Raw genomic sequence first — 20,365 nt, forward strand, 5'->3', positions numbered from 1 at the left:
GAAAGCCGCATGGAGCAGACAGAAGGAAGCCTTTTGGTCTGACATGAATGATTCTCTCTTTGTCAGTTCTTGTGAGAGCATTATTCAGCCCTAGTGAGATTTACAATGTGAAAGGGTGAACTGTGACTGCCCTGAAAGGAAAAATCAAAACCCAGGTTGCTTATTTCTGGAGTTGGAAATAATCCATGTTGTATAACTTCCTCTTAGCGATTCCTTATAGATCACATTTACAACACCCCAATCTGACAACAGCTGATTTTAATCCATTTCACTTGTAATAGTGTAGTATTTGCATTCATCCTCATCCCTATGACAGGCCTATGTGAAACTTTAGGAAAGGTGGTATGTGTTTGGGGATATTTGTTTTTAACGTTATTTCCCTTATTTGATCACTTGACCTACTATTCCTTGGAATTTGCCCGTAAATTCAATCGAGGAGTTTTGTGTGTGTACAGAATTGTCCCCATACAAATTTCATGGCTAGTTTGTGTGTGAAGGAAAAATTCTTCAGACTGGAAAAGAATATGCCAGATTATGTTTCACCTGTTTGCAAAGGCAAAGAGCATGATTTTGCTTCCCAGTTCATCGGATGTTAATGAAGCTTGGAGTGAATGGGAGGAACAGCTACATTTAAAGCACATCTAAATAGGCCACAGGTCTTCACCCACTCTTCCTGAGCCACATGCCTTTGAAAACTTGCAGAGTTTGGTCCACATTCTTAATGACTCACCTCCTGTCTCCTCCTCTTGGCCCTCCCATCCATGTTGTTCAGCTTGTCTCTCTCCAGGTGTGGTTTTTTTTTTTTTTTACCTAGCTGTTTGCAGATGTGGGTAGGTAGGATGCAGACATGGTCATGCCTGTGGCATGGTGTCTCTTTGGAGCACCTAATGAAGATGTATGGAGAGCTTTCTGAGCAGAGACAATGGGTGTTGGCTGAGGGTACCACCTCCCTGACCTTAAGAAGGCAAGGAGAGGAGTTTATTCTACACAGCTCTCCACCACATGGAAAACATGTGTGTGAGCAGCTCAGGCAGCCTAAGCCACGTCCCACCCCACTTGAGATGGAGGACTGCTGGGAATCTATGGAGGACTCTTCCAAATGCAGCCCCCAAGGCCAGCACGGCAGCTGTGCCCTGCTAAGCCTTTTCCATAAGAGCTATTGGTCCATTTGGCTGTCCTCAATGTATTACTCGGTATGTATTGATAGCACAATTGTCAGCCCAGCAAACTTTTCCCATTTTAATAGTTCACATGAGATGCTTCATTATTGATCTTACAGCACTAAATAAAAATCTCCTTTGTCAAGGGAACATGAAATGGCTTTTAATGGACACAGCCAAATACCTGCTACTAGTTATGGGAAGAAAAATAATCAGCCTGATAGAGGAGATTTGGCTTGGGGATTTTCTGGCCTTTTGGTGACACTGAATATTCCTTCCCCAGCCGACCATCCAAAGGCTGACTCTCAATGAGAGGAGAAAGAGGAGCCGTTGGCCTGAACTTTGCAATGTGCAGGTGGCATGCTTTCTATGCCTCATCTTCCATAGGTCCCCCCACCTCCCTGACAGCCCAAAATGCATGATTCTATCCCCAATAAAAGCAGCTAGGCACTGAAGACATTAACTTCTCACTCAGCCAAAATCTGTTAGTGGATGGTTCCAGGATAGATCCTTCCATCTTTTTGGTTTTCTCCTCACTCCAGTTAGAATGGCAAAAATCAAGAACTCTAACAACAACAGATGCTGGAGGGGATGTGGACAGAAGCGAACCTTACTGCATTGTTGGTGGGAGTGCAAGCTTGTTCAACCACTTTGAAAAGCAGTATGGGGGTTCCTCAAAAGACTTCACATAGAGCTCTCCTATGACCCAGCAATCCCACTTTTGGGCATTTAACCAAATGATCACAAACAAGACCACACTAAAGCTACCAGCACAACTATGTTTATTGCAGCATTATTTACCATAGCTAAGATATGGAACCAACCCAGATGCCCCTCAGCAGAGGAATGGATCAAGAAAATGTGGTATATATACACAATGGAATTCTATGCCTCCATCAGAAAGAATGGCATTGCCCCATTTGTTAGGAAATGGAAAGACTTGGAAAAACTTATATTACGTGAAGTAAGCCAAGCCCAAAGAAACATAGGTCCCATGGTTTCCCTTATTTGCAATATCTAGTATATGTATGAGTCAAGCAGAAAAGGTCAGATAATGTGATGTGAGGAAAATGAACCCTTAGATATGTATTTTAATGTTTTTTTCTTTCATGCATTTGTTTCTAATGCATATATAAGATTATTTCTTTGTTGCTTTGTATGTCCCTCCCCCACAGTATAAACCCTGCTTTCACTGTATTTGATGTCTGTATAGTTTGTGGAGGGGAAGGGGAAAAACCAGTTGTTTAAATAAGGATACAGGTGGACCTGTTGCAACAATGAGAAGTACAAGTTGTCATGTCCAAACCGAGCTTTACAACGTTGGTACGGAGGGGGGGGGGAAGGGGGGGAAAGGGAGGGAAGGAGAAGGATTGGGATTAGGGGGGGAGGGGGGAGGCTGGGAAGGGATGTGAAGGGTAAACAAAGGAGGAGGCTGCAATGCTTGGTAAGAAATGTACGCATTATCCTGCCCATGTAACTGTAACTCCTCTGTACAGTATGTTCACAAATAAAATTAAATTAAATTAAAATAAAATAAAATAAAATATGTTTGTGATTTCAAGTAAATATCACTATTCCACAATTCTGTGAAATAAGAGAAATTAAGGTAATCATCTAATCTCAATAATAATAAAAACCTCAGAAAGAGTCACCAGGTCTTAATTTCAAGCCCTTAGTCACTAACCTGCCCCAACTCCGACCAAAAAAAAAAAAAAGACACTCTGACTAGGACCTGAGTTCTTACACTAGGAGCAGAAGCCAAATGAAACAAAAAGTAGACTGTAGTAGTCCTATGGCCCAAGGAATAAAGCAAGCTACTTTTAAGAGGAAAGAAAAAGAAAACCTGAGAATGAAGACTAGACCCTAACCCCCTGACTCTTCCCATAATGGAAGGTGAATCAATCATGGAATCTAAGTTTGTGCTTGCTCTTGGGATCACAGCTGAAAATGTCCCTTCAGTTCTAGGCCCTCCAATCAAAAATGGAAGGCAGGCTTGTTCTGGGCTTCTGGCACACAAGGACCTTGTGTAGAGGAAGTTCCTACTCTTCTTTCCTGGATCCCAGGTTTCAGCCTCTCTTGTGAGTCAGAGTGGGTAGTGGATGGCAGGGTGACCAGAGGATCCAAATAGAATGGGAGCTGTGCTAATGGACTTGCAGCTGGGAGCTGGATACAAGGGTAGGTGGGAACTGGTAGGGCCCTCTGATTACCCAGCAATAGGGAGATTGAGTTGGAGCACCTGCTGGCTCCACCTGTAATCAAGTCCGCCCCACCTCCTCTGCCCCTGTAACAACCAGAGGTATAAATGGGGATCTGAGTTCACTGTGCCAGATTCCTGCTTCCCAGCTCTACCTGTTTGCCTCTGTGGGCACCACTGCTGAAGACACACATCCATCTTTTCTGCAGCCCTGCACCATGAGGGAGATTGTGTACATACAGGCAGGCCAGTGTGGCAACCAGATTGGTGCAAAGGTGAGCATGGCACTGGCCTAGGATCCATGTCTCAAATTTAGGGGAAGGAGAAAAAGGATGGGGTTGGAGTGTGGAGGTGGTGGTGGTCATGGCTAGGCTGAGGTAGGTGGGGCTCCATAGTGGTCCCTAACCTTCTGCAAATGAAGCCCCCCAGATAGCTTCTCCAATTTCCCTAATTTGTGTGGCCCTGGTGGGTGTGGTTTTTAAGCAAGGCTGGGGTGGTTTCAAATCCCTTGCATGTCTTAGTCTTACCTGAGACTCAAGTCTTTGTATTTAGTTTCCTGGGAATAGACTAATGCACGTTTGGTCTGGTTTGAATGAAAGGAATGCAGTGTCTTTGAGCTGAAAGATACAGAGAATTCCCTTTGTGTCAACTGATGAGTGTCAGATAATTGAGAACATTTCTTCTACCTTAATGCAAATTTCTCTGAGTTTCATGCTCCATCTCAGCTCCCTTAAGTTGGGTGTTTTCTAAATCATTGGTTGTCATGTATGCTCTGAGGACACTTGGGGTTCTGGAGACCCTTCTAGCTGAGTCTTCAAGTTACTGCTTTGGTAATTTCATGTCCATGGAAGGCCAGTTACTCATCATAGAATACAAACAGAATATGGTACTGCATAAGATGGAATACTCATAGGAGAAACCAGATGTCTTCTATTCAGCCAGATAAAAGAGATTAACAAAACAAAATACCACCATTTTCTGTGCTTTTTTTAATTTAGAAAATGTAATTATTTTTTACAAATATATTTGTGTCAACAGGACATGAGTTTCTTAGTTACTTTAAAATGCATTTTTTGGACAGTTAACATTCTAGGTCATAATATACTTCTATTTCCATCTCAGTTTTGGGAAATGCTAAGCGATGAGCACAATATTGACTGCACTGGCAACTACTATGGGGACAGCCATTTACAGCTGCAGAGAATCGAGGTGTATTACAATGAGGCAGCTGGTAAGTTTCTTCCATCTTGTTTCCCATACCGTGGCAAAATAGTTCCCAGGGGAATACTAATGAAAAGGAAGGAGTTCCTGCCTTTCTTATGGTAGTATTGTAGTTTTAATTTGGGACCTTGATCTTATAAGTCAAGTGCTGTACCCAACTGAGCCACTCCACCAGATACTTTGTTTTAATTTTTGAGTATACTCTTGTGAATTACCCCAGGAAAGCCTTATACCTGAGTTCCCCCTACCTCTACTTGCTGACTAACCACACCTGGATTTGTTTTTTCCGGTCATGGAGCTTGAACTCTGGGCCTAGGCACTGTCGCTCAACTCTTCAGCTCAAGGCAAGCAGCTCTACCACTTAAGCCACAGTGCCACTTCCAGTTTTCTGGTGTTTTATTGGAGATAAGAGTCTTGCAGGCTTTTTGTGCCCTGGCTGGCTTTGAACCATGATTCTCTGATCTCAGCCTTCTGGGTAGCTAGGATTAAAGGCGTGAGCCCATTTCACATAATTAAAAATGAGACTGCCTAAATATGCATTCTAAAACAATTGATAAAATATAATCCAATGCCATTTGGTTGTGTGCTGATCATCCTAAGCTCAAGCCTGGGCACTAACTATGAGCTTCTTTTGTTTTGGGTAGTTTCTTGGAGATGAGTCTCCAAGCCTTTCCTGCCCCAGCTGACTTCAATCTGCGATGCTAAGGTCTCATCTCAGATTTTTGAGTAGCTAGAATTACACCCTTATGCAACCAGAGCCCAGTTACATTGCCTCTTTAAAATACAGATTAAATTTCTAAAACAATATTTTGAAAAAGAAAATTTTAAAAATTTTAAAGAGGGATGTTCAGTCACTAATATATATGAGAATAGTCCAAATCACAAAGCATAGTCTCACCCTGAAATCTATAAAATTTCTGGTCTTGAGCATTTTGAATATGAATACTTAGCCAACAGTAAATTATTTTTAAGGTTTTTAAAGTAAGAAAACATTCTTGTGATGTAGAAAAAATCAATACTAATTTGTAAACATGGCTTTTAAATGATTCATATTGTCTTTCCTAACATAAACAGCCTAATTGAAGTCTACAGAGTAGATTTTCAGTTTTTGTAACTGTCAATGTAAAGTTCATTTAATTTTATATTGAGTTTCCATTCTACATTATTGTATACAAACAGAATCATGGATAATTGGCTTTCCTGTGTATTAATCCAATGAACAAGTACAAACAAAATTACAAAGCTATTTAATTTATGTGAGTTTTATAGATCTACATTTTGGGATGTCCTCACCTTGGTATTTTGTGTTAATATTGTTGAAGTAACATACAAGGTTTTAATCTTCTGATTCCTTGGTTGAGAGTGGTTGGTTTGGATTGTGTCACTCCTATGAACAGAATTTTAGGTTGTGTCTTTATTAGATCCTGTATATCCAGCAGGATGGTCAGTTTTCTTCATGTGAATATTTAGGAAGGGGGTATTCTAAAACTGGTGTTTACATCATGTTAACTGCTTTCCCTTGGGCCAAATCATGTTAAATGGGAAATTGCAAGTCATTGCCCAAGGTTGCTCTGAGTATTTGAATAAAGGGTATGTGCTATTTGATAACCATTATTGAAACATTATAAGACAAGAAATATATATATTGTATATATGTTTTCTCCAGGAAAGCCTTACACTTGAATTCCCTTACATCTACTTGGTGAATAGCCATACCTGGCTTTTTTTGGCCCGGGGGGGGGGGGGTCATGTGGCTTGGACTCTGGGCCTAGGCACTGTCCGTCAACTCTTCAGTTCAAGGCAAGCAGCTCTACCTCTTGAACCACAGTGCCATTTCTGGTTTTCTGTTAGTTTATTAGAGATAAGAGTCTTAAGGACTTTTCCTGCCCCAGCTGGCTTTGAATAGTCATCCTCTGATCTCAGCCTCCAGAGTAGCTAGGATTACAGGCATGAACCTGGTTCATTTCTTGAGAAAGGTAATTTGGGAAGGGAAGGGATAGTGGGAGAACAACAAAGGAGGGGGGTAACAATTTTTGACAAGAAACGTTCTCATTTCCTTACTCATGTAACCAACTCCTCTATACAGCACCTTTACAATAAAATAAAATTAACAAAAAAGAGGAAGTTTCTTGCTGATAGGCACTGGTGACTCATTCCTGTAATGCTGGCTACTTAGGAGGCTAAGAACTGAGGATCATGGTTCAAATCTTGCCTGAGCAGGAAAGTCCCTGTGACTCTTATCTCCAATAAGAAAACTGAAAGTGGGGTTGTGGCTCAAGTGATAGAGTGCTAGCCTTGAGCTGGAGAGCTGAGGGACAGTGTCCAGGCCCAGAGTTCAAGCCCCACGATGAACCAAAAAAAAAAGGTGTTGTCACCTTTCTTTTGCACCATTAGACTCAAAGCCTGATGCTCATCTTTGCCTCCTGTGTAGCTGAGATTTCAGCCACCATGCCCAAAGCAAAGGAATGAATATTCATGGAAATAGACAACTGCAAACATCCTTAAAGTTGCTGAAGCCTCTTGCATGGGGATCCATGCTCAAGATATCTTTTCTGTTTCCATGTCTCAAATGCTGTAATTTTTGTAATGAATGCTGAGAGTCACTTAGAATCATAAGCTCTGCCCTTAGTTCCTTGTCAAGTATAGGCCTAAGTCAACTCTTTTTCTCACAGGCAACAGATATGTTCCTCGGGCCATCATGGTGGACCTAGAGCCTGGCTCCTTAGACTCAGTAAGATCGGGACCACTTGGCCCAATCTTTCATCCAGACAACTTCATATATGGTATGTCATCATGGTCCATGGGTCCTAACATCCAGGCACTCCAGTGCTGGGCTGAGCCTTTATCCACCTAGATATTGTCCTCAGCTAACCCACCTATTCCAGTCCATGGAAGTCATGCCCCTGGCCACTCAGACAGCTCAGATCAGTGCAACTCTGCAAGTTCTCCATGACAAAGAAGCCTCTGAAGGGAAAGAGCAGCAAGCAGAGAAAGCCACCAACAAGGTTTCAGCACTGCTGGTCATTTTAAAGGCCTGGCAATAATAGAACCACGTCAGGACACCAGAAATCAAAGCACAGCTATGTGTGAGCAAGGAGCAGACAAGTGCTTGCAGTTTAGCTTCCCTCTGACCACACTGTGCTCCTGTCCCTGTTGTGAAAGTAATTACATTTCCAGTATTGAGGCAGGCTCAGTTCTTCATTTCTAGAAGTACTTGATTTGGGTTAAAATGTATTTTCCTCCACACTCTCTACTTTTCTTTAGAACCTGGGTGATTTGTAGGGTCCCAGATACATTGGAAACATTTCCTTTATTTCACCATAGTGTATCTAAAATAATAGCAAAGGTTGGCTCAGAACACTCCTTTGTCTTCACAATAGGACAGGCACAGTCATTATTCTTGGAGTGTGTGTCTCATCATGTCTTTATGTCTGATAGGCCAGAGCGGGGCAGGCAATAACTGGGCAAAAGGCCACTACACGGAAGGAGCCGAGCTGTTAGAATCGGTGCTGGATGTGGTACGACGGGAGTCAGAAAGGTGTGACTGTCTCCAGGGTTTCCAGCTGGCTCACTCCCTGGGAGGTGGCACTGGATCAGGCATGGGCACCCTGATTCTCAACAAGATCCGAGAGGAGTATCCAGACCGCATCATGAACACCTTCAGCATCATGCCCTCCCCCAAGGTTTCAGACACCGTGGTAGAACCTTACAATGCGGTCTTATCTATCCACCAGTTGGTGGAAAATGCAGATGAAACTTTCTGCATCGACAATGAGGCCCTGTATGACATCTGCTTCCACAAACTGAAGCTGCCCACACCCACCTATGGAGACCTGAACCACCTGGTGTCAGCCACCATGAGTGGAGTCACCACCTGCCTGCGCTTTCCCGGCCAGCTGAATGCAGATCTGCGCAAGCTCGCCGTGAATCTGGTCCCCTTTCCTCGCCTACACTTCTTCATGCCTGGCTTTGCACCCTTGACCAGCCGGTTCAGCCAGCAGTACAGTGATCTCTCAGTGCGGGAGCTCACCCAGGAGATGTTTGACGCCAAGAACATGATGGTCGCCTGTGATCCCCGCCATGGTCGTTACCTGACAGCAGCTGCCATCTTCCGAGGCCGCATGTCCATGATGGAGGTGGATAAGCAGATCATCAACATGCAGAACAAGAACAGCAGCTACTTTGCAGACTGGATTCCCGACAATGTGAAGACAGCTGTATGTGACATCCCCCCGCGTGGCCTTAAGATGTCGGCCACCTTCATCGGCAACAACACAGCCATCCAAGAACCCTTCAAGCGCACCGCAGAGCAGTTCAGTGCCATGTTCCGGCGCAAGGCATTCTTGCACTGGTACACGGGAGAAGGCATGGATGAGATGGAGTTCACTCTGGCCGAGAGCAGTATCAACGACCTGGTGTCCGAGTACCAGCAGTGCCAAGATGCCACTGCTTATGAACGGTGTGACATTGAAGAAGACTTGGTGGAGGAAGAAGTTTAAGACTTCCCATTGGTAGCAGTGCAACAGGACTGTAAGAGCCTGCCTACTACTTCTCAAATGAATGGTGCTTTCCTGAGATCCTGTTGTCATGCATTGAGGTTCCTGCTGTGTATCATCATGCACAGCCTTTCCGGTCAGGAACTAAATGATGGTGAATGAAAAAAGGCAGATTTCTTTTAAATAGTATTATTTTAAAGCCCTATTTATATAAATAAAGAAGTATACATTTTGTACTCTTGAGTCCTTATTCTTTAGAATCCCTTTTATTCTTTCAATATATTTGAAATATAAAATTGGCCAGAAGGATTTAATCTTAGCAACATAGGACTGGTGCTCAAGAGGAGTTTCAAATTCATGGTGTTCCTATTATTTTGAACAGGAGGATGACAAGTGCCAATGTTGTTTATTTTCCCTGGCCTAGTTTTAAAGTTAGCAGTCTCTCAATAGCATGCCAGTAGCATAATAGCAGTTTGAAGAGAAAGTAAACCAGATTCAGATGTTAAAAAATTGTCCTAGTACCAAAGTGATGTTTGGAGTACTGAAGGGATTGATGTTCAAGACTTGTCTGGGCACTGAGGTAGCAGGGCCTCTTCCTCCTTTATTCTGACACAGGACTTGCTTTACCTGCCCCCTAGTATGCATTCCTCTTTGGGAATGGGACCACAAAATGCAGGTATGAATACTGGCCATTAAGGATCTACTTCTCCTTCAGACAACCACAGGTTCTGGTCTCATGCCCCATCAGAGGGATTTCATTCACATTCCCCAGAAACAGTAGCAGGAACCCCAATCCCTGTGCTTACGGTTCAGTTGGCAGCGAAGCAGCACTCACAAGATGAGTGCAAGATCCTGGTTGCCAGGGTAGTTTCTCAGTCATCTGGCAGCTCTAAGGACAGAAGTGAGTCTAGCTGTTTGAGAGAGTGAGAAGCTGACCAGTCCCATAGCGTATCAAGATCTGCTTGATTCAGTACTTACAAGTCAAGGAGTGGAAGGGAGACATGGCCCAATGACCTATTCTCATACTCATTTTCCAGCATTCAAAGCTGTCTGAGGCCCACAGAGGGTTGTAAGGGAAAAAGATGCAGCCTGTTGGGTATGTTTACTTTACATGAGTGAGACAGAAATCTCAATTGCTTAGAACCTACACAATGGCCAGGAAGAGGGTGAACACTTCTGTTTTCACCAGAGGCCAAAATCATTCGCTGGTTCTTTTTGCCAGAATCTTTCACTCTTCTTGCAGTGAGGCTCCAGGTAGGTTGTCTGTGTCAGGCATTCCTCCATGGCCACCAATAACTTGTAAGAGCCCCTTTTTCTTCAGAAACAGGACTTATGGGAATCCAGCAACTTTTAGGAAGCTCTAAGGAAAGATACTACTGGGTGAGGTGCAAGTTCCTTGTTTCTAGTAAAGTTGGGAGAGGGCTGGGAAGGTGGCTCAGTGGAAGAGTGCTTACCTTGCATGCATGAGGACCTGGGTTTGATTCCTCAGCACCACATAAGCAGAAAAAGCTGGAAGTGGCACTGAGTGTCAAGTGGTAGAGTGCTAGCCTTGAGCATAAGAGCTGAGGGATAATGCTCACGCCCAGAGTTCAGACCCCACAACAGACAAAATAAATAAATAAATAAAACTCCTTTAACCTTTAACTGTGCCTAGGTGGATTTTCTTGTTCACCAGGTAATTCGCATCAATAAGATAGAGTACTAACTTTGAGCAAAAGGGCTCAGGGACAGTTCGCAGGCCCCGGGTTAAAGCCCCATGGCCAACAACAACAAAAGAATCAGGCTACAAAAGGAAGAGAACAAATGGGCTAAGATTTTAATTCCAGGGGTTCAACTTCCATTTGTATAGTTAAGTTGGTACAGTGGCTTGTTATTCATTACTTTAATGAGGAGGAAAACATTTCCAAATTCCCTTCAGTGGATTCCAAATTAGAGTTGGTAAAAATTTGAAATAAGAAAGTCAATGTGGTGAGCCTGGGAAAGTGGCTCAGTGGTAGAGTGCTTGCCTTGCATGCATGAAGCCCTGGGTTCGATTCTTCAGTACCACTTAACAGAAAAGGCCAGAAGTGGCACTTTGCCCCAAGTGTTAGACCACCAGCCTTGAGCAAAAGAAGCTCAGGAACAGATCTCATGCCCTGAGTTCAAGCCCCAGGACTGGCAAAAACAAAAACCAAAAGCCAAAATCAAAAAGTAAAAAAAGCAACAAAAACAAAACAAAACAAAACAAAAAACTCTGGATTGCTGGTGCAGTTGATTCATACCTATACTTCTAGCTACTAATGACACTGAGATCTGAATGTTCCCATTTGAAGCCAGCCTGGGCAGAAAAGTCTGAGACTCTTATGTCAAATTAATGACAATAATCCAGAAGTGCAGCTGAGGTTCAAATGCCAGAGTTCTAGCCTGTAATACAAGGAGCACAGGGACAGCACCCAAACCAGAGTTCAAGTATCTCTAATTGTTGGAGATTGTGGTTCGGTCTATTGAGCACTAGTCAATGAGTGAAAATGGCAAGTCTTGAGTTCAAGTCCTGGTTTGAGACCAGAAGAAAAAACAGAAAGGAAAATCAAAGAAACAGACATTATAATAATAACTGGGGGGGGGGGGGAGGTGGTGGTCACAGAGCATAAGCAGGCCCTGCCTCCATTTCTCCTGGATTTTGTTTTTGTTTCCTTTTGCAGTCCTAGGACTTGAACTCAGAACTTGCTGCATACCATGCATGTGCTCTACTGCAGAAGTACATGCTCCGCCCCTAAAGGCTTATTTTTGAATGACTAATGTCTATCCACAGAAGAGGTTATGTTTTGAGTCCTTTCCAAGTTTCTGAACCACCTTAGCACCTGAGCCACTTTAGTTCCTAGAGTAGGCTACTTGATTGCCAAGTTGGAAACATATTTAAGAGAATATATTTGTGCTACACATTGAAAAAATGTAACTCCTCCAAAGAACAGAGTACATGTATACACTAATCTGTATCCTTTTTGCTACACATTGAAAAAATGTAACCCCTCCAAAGAATAGAGTACATGTGTACACAAATCTGCATCTTGGCTAACCTAGTATTTCATTTTGCCTTATTTGATCATAACTCAACTTCTGGTATCCAATCTAGTGATTTACTATAGGTGGCAAATGAATACAATGAAGAAAACATACAACTTAATCTATAGTTAGTATCTGGCTTTGAGTCTAAGAATCAAAAACAACAGAACATAAACTGTAATTGTCAGTTATTTGAGCAGACACAGGGATTGTGAACCTTTAAGTGTAAATAACTGACTTTCTTAATGCCTTATTTTTTAACCTGTTTTGGGGTAGGTTTATAAACAACTTAATAAATCAGTATTTGGAGCCAAGTGCTAGTTGCACACACCTATAATCCTAACTACTTATAAAATTGAGACATGGAGAATCTTAGTTTGAAGCCAGCCTGGACAGAAAAATCTGAGAGTCCCTGCTTCCAAGTAGACATCAAAATGTTGGACTGAGCCTGGCACCGGTGGCTCACGCCTGTAATCCTAGCCATTCAGGAGGCTGAGATCTGAGGATCACGGTTCAAAGCCAGCGTGGAGAAGAAAAGTCCGTGAGACTCTTATCTCCACTAAACCACTAGAAAACCAGTAGATCTATGGCTCAAGCGGTAGAGCACTGGCCTTGAGCTGAAGAGCTGAGGGACAGTGCCCAAGCCCAGAATTCAAAACCCATGACCAACAACAACAACAGAAAATGTTGGACTGAAAGCATGGCTGAGGTAGAAGAGTACCAACTACAAGCAAAAATCCAAATGAGAACACAAGGCCTCTGAATTCAAGCCCTAGTACTGGCACCAAAGTAAATAAGTTTTTAGGAGTATTTGTCCTGTTTTGCTTCCATTTGTTTTGTAGTGCTAGGGATCAAACCCAGGGAGCTGAGTGCTACACAAGCCTTCTATCCCTGGTAGTGTTTTTTTTGAAGGAAGTGATTTCTTCCATTTAAATGGTAGATGTAATTTTTGAGCTTACATCTACATTCCATATGTTGCTCGTTTGACAGCACATTTTATTCAACTGTTTTTAATAAGACTAACACACTGTTACAATTCAAGAATCTTTCCCATTAGAACTCATAATGCATTAAATAACTTATTTAACTCTATTCTTGTCATGCTTTATTGCCATAATTTAAAATTATTGTGACACTAGTGAAGATGATATTGGTCCCTTTGGACCAATTAAAATTTGAAAAGCTTCTTTCATTCCGATAAGCAATAAATCTAATGAATAATACTTAATATGCAACCTCAGCATTTTAATCTTATTCTCTTCTAGGTAACAACATCCATTTTATACATCGTGATAAGAATAGGTTGGATCACAAACCTATAAACTCTGTTTTACAGCTTGTAGGGGTTCAGCAGGTGAACTTCACAAGCAGACCTTCAGTCATCAACGTGTAATTCATATGGAAATCTGCAGCTTACAAATGGGCACTTAAAATGTGATCTTAACATCCTCATGCAGTGTCTACCATGCTGGTTCTCTAGCCATTGAATGGTTAGGAAAATATCTCAAGATCAGTACCAAGTGAACTGCATGCAGACAATATCAGTTGTTAATAAATTTTCAATTTTATAGCTTCCACAGTTTTATGCAAAGTGAATATAAATGCACAAAAGACAATGTCAAAATTATAGAATGTAGTTGGGCGTTGGTGGCTCATGCCTGTAATCCCAGCTACTTCAGGAGACTGAAGTCTTTGGATAGTGGTTCAAAACCAGCCTGGGCAGGAAAGTCTGTGAGACCCTTGTCTCCAATAAACTACTAGAAAACCGGAAGTGGGGCTTTGGCTCAAGTGGTAGAGCACTCGCCTTGAGCTGAAGAGCGCAGGGACAGCGCCCAGGCCCAGAGTTCAAGCCCCATGACCAATTAAAAAAAATTATAGAATGTATAAACACTATTGCTATAATTATAGCATATTCATTTAATAAAATGTTTTCAGCAATTAAAATATATAAGGGCTAGAAAAAATATATTTTTTATTCAGTGCAAAAAGCCATTAACAAGCCAGGCGCTGGTGGCTCACCAGCTACTCAGGAGGCTGAGATCTGAGGATCGCGGTTCAAAGCCAGCCCGGGCAAGAGAGACTGTGAAACTCCTATCTCCAATAAACCACCAGAAAACCAGAAGTGGCGCTGCAGCTCCAGTGGTAGAGCGCTCGCCTTGAGCTGAAGAGCTGAGGGACAGCGCCCAGGCCCAGAGTTCAGGCCCCACGACCAGACCCTCCCCCTCCCCAAACAACAAAAAAATGGAAAGAAAAAGTGCTTAACTTGGTATAAGATTTTTTTTCTTCTGATATGATTAATAATAAAGTTTTAAATTTGTAGTGGTTCAGTTCATGGGTAGGTGTGGTTTGTTTATTTATTTATGTATTGGTTTTAACGTTCTTTTTTTTTCCTTTTCTTATTTTTTTTATTTTTATTTTTAATTTTCTTGAGAGAAGGTCTAGCTATGTACTTTAGGCTGGCCTGGAGCTAGACTCTCCTTGCCTTCACCTCCTGAGTTCTGGAACTACAGATGTGTGTCACCATGCCTGGCTAGAAATTTTGTTTAGTTCAGCAGAAGATAAAATTTTGATTAAATTTTTTACAAAGAAAAGCTTTATAATTATCCAAGAACTGCATTATATGTGAATGACTCTGCTGGTAGTAGGATTTATTCTTCAGAAGAGCTATAATTTATTTTTTTAACTTTTATTTCTTTTTGTCGGTTGTGGGCTCGAACTCTGGGCCTGGGCACCATCTCTCAGCTCTTCAGCTCAAGGTGAGCACTCTACCACTTGAGCCACAGTGCCATTTCTGGTTTTTTTTGGTGGTATATTGGAGATAAGAGTCTCATGGACTTTCCTACCCAGGCTGGCTTTGAACCATGATCCTCAGATATCAGCCTTCTGAGTAGCTAGGATTATAGGCATGAGCCACTGGTGCCCAGCAATTTATTGTTTAAAAGATTGTACTGGGGCTTGTACTCAGGGCCTGAGTGCTGTTCATTAGCTTTTCTATTCAAGTCTGGTGCTCTTCCACTTACCACAGCTCCACTTTCAGGGTTTTTTTGGTGGTTAATTGGAGATAAGCGTCTCACCAACTTTTCTGTCTAGTCTGGTTTCAAACTGCAATCCTCAGAGCTCAGCCTCCTGAGTAGCAAGGATTACAGGTGTGAGCCACTAGTGCCCAGATAGTTCTTGGTTTTTATTTTTGCTTTAATGCCTCAGGATTGAAGCAAACACAGAATAAACACTCCTAGTTTTTTCTATCTTGATCTCTTTTCTACACTGACCTCAGGCACTATTCTCTCAGGACATAGTTGTTTCCTTTCAAGGCCAGAGGAGAAAACTTGGTGAATTAAAAAAAAAAAATCTGTTCTTTAGTGATAAACCCAGTGGTTATAGATGCTGGTTATAGACGCAGGTGTTTAGAATCATGTGATTGCATAGCTTCAAGAATAATTTGCTCTCCGTTTCAGGGTGTGAATAACTTTGTACAGTACAAATTCTGCCACCTGCCCTCCAAAGAAAGGCAAACAATCAATGAGTTGGCAAAGATGTTCCTAAACCGCATCAACTATTGGCATCTGGAGGCGCCGTCTCAGCGCCAACTGCGCTCTCCCAATAATGACATTTCTGGATACAAAGAAAACTACACAAGGTAAGCTGGTGATGAACCCTTCGCCCGCAGCGGCCGCACAGAGCATGCAATAGACAGGAAATTACTGTGTTCCTCTGTGAGTGGAAGGTTGTCCAGTTATGATGGTGATTCCAGCCATTTGGACAGATGTTTGTATAATGAAGCTTTCCATTCCTGTCACAGTGTTCTAAGGGTCACGAATGGAGATCCTCCATCCAGACCTATGCCATCCAATATGATTGTTTCCTCAGGTGGCACTTGTAAACACTAGAGTGACCGCTTGAGAAGGGGCTAGAGTGACTTGAGATTTCATCTTTAAAAATTCCGTATGTGTATATAAAGTACTTTATTCATGTTCATTCCTAACACTTTCTTCTTCTTCTTCCTCCTCCTCCCCTTCCTCCTCCTCCTCTCTTCCACTTCCTTCTACTCCTCCTCCTTCTCTTCCTTCTCTTCCTCTTTGTCCTCCTCCTTGTCTTCCTCCATTTCTTCCTCTTCTGTGAGGAATCTTGAGATGTGCTCAGGTTGGTGTCTCAAAGATATGATCTTCCTACTTTAACCTCCTAGATGCTAAGACTGCAAGTGAGTGCTACATGCCCAGCTTGAATTGAAAGAGTACACATGTGTGAATGTCACACGACACACATACAGTAACTTTTATATTTTTTTATTGTCATAAAGGTGATGTACAGAGGGGTTACACTTACATAAGTCAGGTAATGAGTACATTTCTTTTTTTTTTAACAAAACAAACTTGTTTATTGCTTAGGAAATCCAATAATGCATTCCATATTTAAGAGAGCATTCAGTGTCAATAGTGTAGTTGGCATACTAATCAAATACTTTACGACCAAGTAGTTACATGACACTTGACATTTGAAAAGGATTTTATAATAGTAATGCACTTGCGAAGCTCCAAGAGCTAAGTAATCTGTATTCTTATTTTTTTTCCAAATTCTTTATTGTGATTAAGTGATTACATAACTTCCCAAATTTCACAGTATTGTGGGATAGTGATGCTTAGTTAAAGTCACAAACACATTCTAACTTTCATGGGGCAAATTGTCTATCGTGGTCTGTAACATTTGTGAGTTCTATGAGCTTTGCGATACAGTTATTTCTTCCACATTGGGTGATATGTACATTTCTGTTGTTTTGCATAGCGTCAGCTGTTCCCTCTTTCCCACTGGTTCCCTCCCTCCCATCGCTGCCATTGAGTTGCTTAGTTCGTTTTGATCAATGTCCAGTGCAGCTGATGGGTCCTGCTGTTGTATGTTTTTCCCTGATTCCCTCTAGTTCTGTGTCCTCCTCCTGGTTTCCCTCCGGTGTGCACATATATATCATATATGTGATCAGCAGCATGAGGTTATTTAGTAGTGATTCGACCAGATGAGTGGAAGTCCTTTGTTTCTTCAGCCTTGTTAATTTTGACGTATCACCTTACGTTTTGGATTTAACATCCACTTATCAGGGAGACTATTGCAGTTTGTCTCTGTCTCTTTGCTCTTGGCTTACCACGCTCAACATGATTTCTTCTAGCTCCATCCATTTCCCTGCAAATGCCATTATTTTGTCCTTTCTAATGGCTGCATAATATTCCATTGTGTATAGATACCAGTTTTTGGATCCATTCATCTGTGGTGGGACATCTGGGTTGTTTCCATATCCTGGCTATTGTGAACAGTGCTGCAATAAACATGGAGGTGCATGTGTCCTTGTATCCTGGTTCCTGTTGTTCAGGATAGATGCCTAGAAGTGGTATGACTGGGTCATAAGGGAGGTCAATCTTTACCTTTCTGAGGACCCTCCAGACTGCTTTCCAAAGTGGTTGTATAAGTGTACATTCCCACCAGCAGTGTAATAGGGTTCCTCTTTCTCTGCATGCCCTCCAGCATTTGTCCTTGGCTGACTTGAGGATGTGGGCCATTCTGACTGGGATAAGGTGGTATGTTAAGGTTGTCTTTATTTGCATTTCCTTTACAACCAGGGATGGTGAACATTTCCTCATGTGTTGCTTTGCCAAGTACATTTCTTTTTGAACAGTGTCATCCCCAGACAGTAACTTTTAAATGGTTGGAGACATGGTCCAAGTGGAACAAGTGCAAAACCCTGAGTTCAAATTGCAGTGCTGAGTGAGCCTATTAAAAAAAGGCCTTTGAAAGCTTTGTTTCCATATGCATGCATTTCTATTTGTAGTGGTAGAGACCGAGCAGGGCTTTGCACATGCAGGCTAAGCACTCTACCCCAGTTACATTTCCAGTCCCAGTAGTTATTATTTCTTAATATTGATCACATGCAGAAACAACAGTATTTGTGATATATTGCAGATACCAAGTAGCTGGGGTTATAGGTGAGGCCAGTGACACCTAGCCACAATAACTCTCATGAGAGATAGCAGATCTCTCAAAAATATGTCTTTTAACCCTATAGATGAACAATTGACAAGGTTGAATCTTGTCAAAGCCAAACCTCCAAATGCCTTTGCAACTGATAACCCAGAAAATGATTGCTGCATTGAGAAAACAGCATAAATGTGGAGCAGCAGACACACGCCTTCATTCTAGAAATCAAGATGAAGTCTTGAGCTAGTGGATCATACCTGTAATCCTAGCCACTTTACAGAACTGAGAGTTAGAGGATCGAGGTTCAGAGTCAGTCTGGGCAGAAAAGTCTGTGAGACTTTACCTTTAAAATAACCAGCAAAAAGCCAGGCTGGAGGTATAACTCAAGTGGTACAGTCTAAGCAAGCAATTCCAACAAGCACGATGCCCCAAATTCAAACCCCAGTACCTTAAAAACAACAACAGCACAACAAACAACAACAACCACCAAAAACCAAGCCAGGTACAGTATTCAGGAGGCTGAGATCTGACGATGGCAGTTTGAAGCCAGCCTGGGCAGAAAAGTCCTGGTGAGACTCTTATCTCCAATTAACCACTCAACAATCAGAAGTAGAGCTGTGGCTCAAAGTGGTAAAGCGCTAGCCTTGAGTAAAAGAGCTCAAGGACAGTGCCCAGGCACTGTCAAGTTCAAGCCCCAGAACTGACAGACAGGAAAAAAAAATTAAAATCAGGATAAAAATATAGGGCAGTATTTGGAAATTAGTCAGGAACTAAGTTGTACTTACAAATACTTATGGAATAACAAACGAGGCTGTGAATCACTAGGTTTGTTTTGTGGCTGCGTGTCTTCCTAGCTGAGTGAACTTTTGAGAGACCTTATCTCCTCATTTCTTTGACCTCCCATTTTTTCGGTCAAGACTTTTGAGCATTGGGTTCCACAGACATGTGGGAGCAGGGACCCAACAGCTTCAGGAAGATACTACTCATTATTTTCTCCCACAGCCTTGTTCTCTAAGTCAGTTCTTCCTGAGATCAGGCTGGTAAGCTACAGCCTTAAGTGGACAGTGAATTGGGAGTATAATTATTTGAATATCACATGTCAGAAGCTAAGATAATAGGGAATGGAAAGATGAAAGAAGAATATTTTACAGCTCAGAATCTGGAGGCAACTCTGAAGATGGAACCGTGGCCAGCCCATGGTGAAGAGATAAGAGGAGCCGGGCGCTGGTGGCTCACGCCTGTAATCCTAGCTACTCAGGAGGCTGAAATCTGAGGATCCCGGTTCAAAGCCAGCCCGGGCAGGAGAGACCGTGAGACTCCTATCTCTAATAAACCACCAGAAAACCGGAAGTGGCGCTGTAGCTCAAGTGGTAGAGTGCTCGCCTTGAGCTGAAGAGCTGAGGGACAGCGCCCAGGCCCAGAGTTCAAGCCCCACGGCCGACCAAAAGAAAAAGAAAAAGAGATAAGAGGAACGGAAATGAATATGTCCTGATGACTTCTGACACCTGCTGATTTCTAGTGGTACAGAATCCAGAGTCCCTATTAGTAATAAGTGAGAAAATGAAGGTAGATGATAGCCACATCTGAAGGATCAAACTCTACAAGTTAGGAGGGTCAGGCTTCCTTGCAGAATGAAGACTTACTGCCAGGACTCCATGTGCAAATGGCTATAATCCACACAGCACCCCAGCATGGTGTCTCCCTGATACTAGGGGTCAACACTGGTTAATGTTATTTAAGCTGCAGGCCCCTGGAGGTTTTGTCTTCATGGGTAAGAGAAGCTCAGCATCTCCTGTTGACTCAGATCATCATTTACACCCTGGTGGCAGTTAGAACAAAGGAACCTAAGACTTCTCATGCTCAACATTAGCATGATAATAGGGTGAAACTGGATTCTTTGTGGGAAAGGCTGATTTTATTACCTAGCCAACTAGTGAAACTTCATCTTAAAAAGGATCAGCTAGGTGCCTGTGACTCATTGTTATAATACTCCAAGCTACTCAGGAGGCTGAGAAGGGAGGATCCCAGTTCAAAGCCAGCCCAGATAGGAAATCCCATGAGATTCTTTTTTTTTTTTTTTTCTTTTTTGCCGGTTGTGGACCTGAACTCTGGGCCTAGGTGCTGTCCCTCAGCCCTTCAGCTCAAGGCTGGTGCTCTACTGCTCAAGCCACAGCGCCACTTCCAGCTTTTTCTGTTTATGTGGTGCTGAGGAATCGAACCCAAGGCCTCATGCATGCAAGGCAAGCACTCTACCAGCCCCATATACTCATGCCCTTCTTTGTGACAAGACATGC

At 42.5% G+C, this 20,365-nt stretch overlaps 2 protein-coding genes across 2 annotated transcripts in view; both read left to right on the forward strand.

Moving 5' to 3' along the window:
• The first annotated feature begins 3,572 nt into the window (after positions 1-3,572).
• Positions 3,573-9,074, forward strand: LOC122121914 (tubulin beta chain-like). The gene is made up of 4 exons (XM_042696115.1): positions 3,573-3,629; positions 4,477-4,585; positions 7,248-7,358; positions 8,014-9,074. Exons 1-4 carry the CDS (start codon positions 3,573-3,575, stop codon positions 9,072-9,074), a joined length of 1,338 nt encoding a protein of 445 aa, XP_042552049.1.
• A 636-nt stretch (positions 9,075-9,710) lies between these two features.
• The window catches only part of LOC122121915 (histone acetyltransferase KAT2B-like), a 44,414-nt gene continuing 33,759 nt past the window's right edge, over positions 9,711-20,365 (forward strand). The window contains 4 exon segments of the mRNA XM_042696116.1: positions 9,711-9,747; positions 9,844-9,972; positions 10,393-10,451; positions 15,569-15,750. Of these exon segments, the coding sequence (XP_042552050.1) occupies positions 9,711-9,747; positions 9,844-9,972; positions 10,393-10,451; positions 15,569-15,750 (407 nt within the window).

Source organism: Dipodomys spectabilis, unplaced genomic scaffold (assembly GCF_019054845.1).
Source record: "Dipodomys spectabilis isolate Male_0828 unplaced genomic scaffold, ASM1905484v1 ptg000198l, whole genome shotgun sequence".
NCBI classification, from domain to species: Eukaryota; Metazoa; Chordata; class Mammalia; order Rodentia; family Heteromyidae; genus Dipodomys; species Dipodomys spectabilis.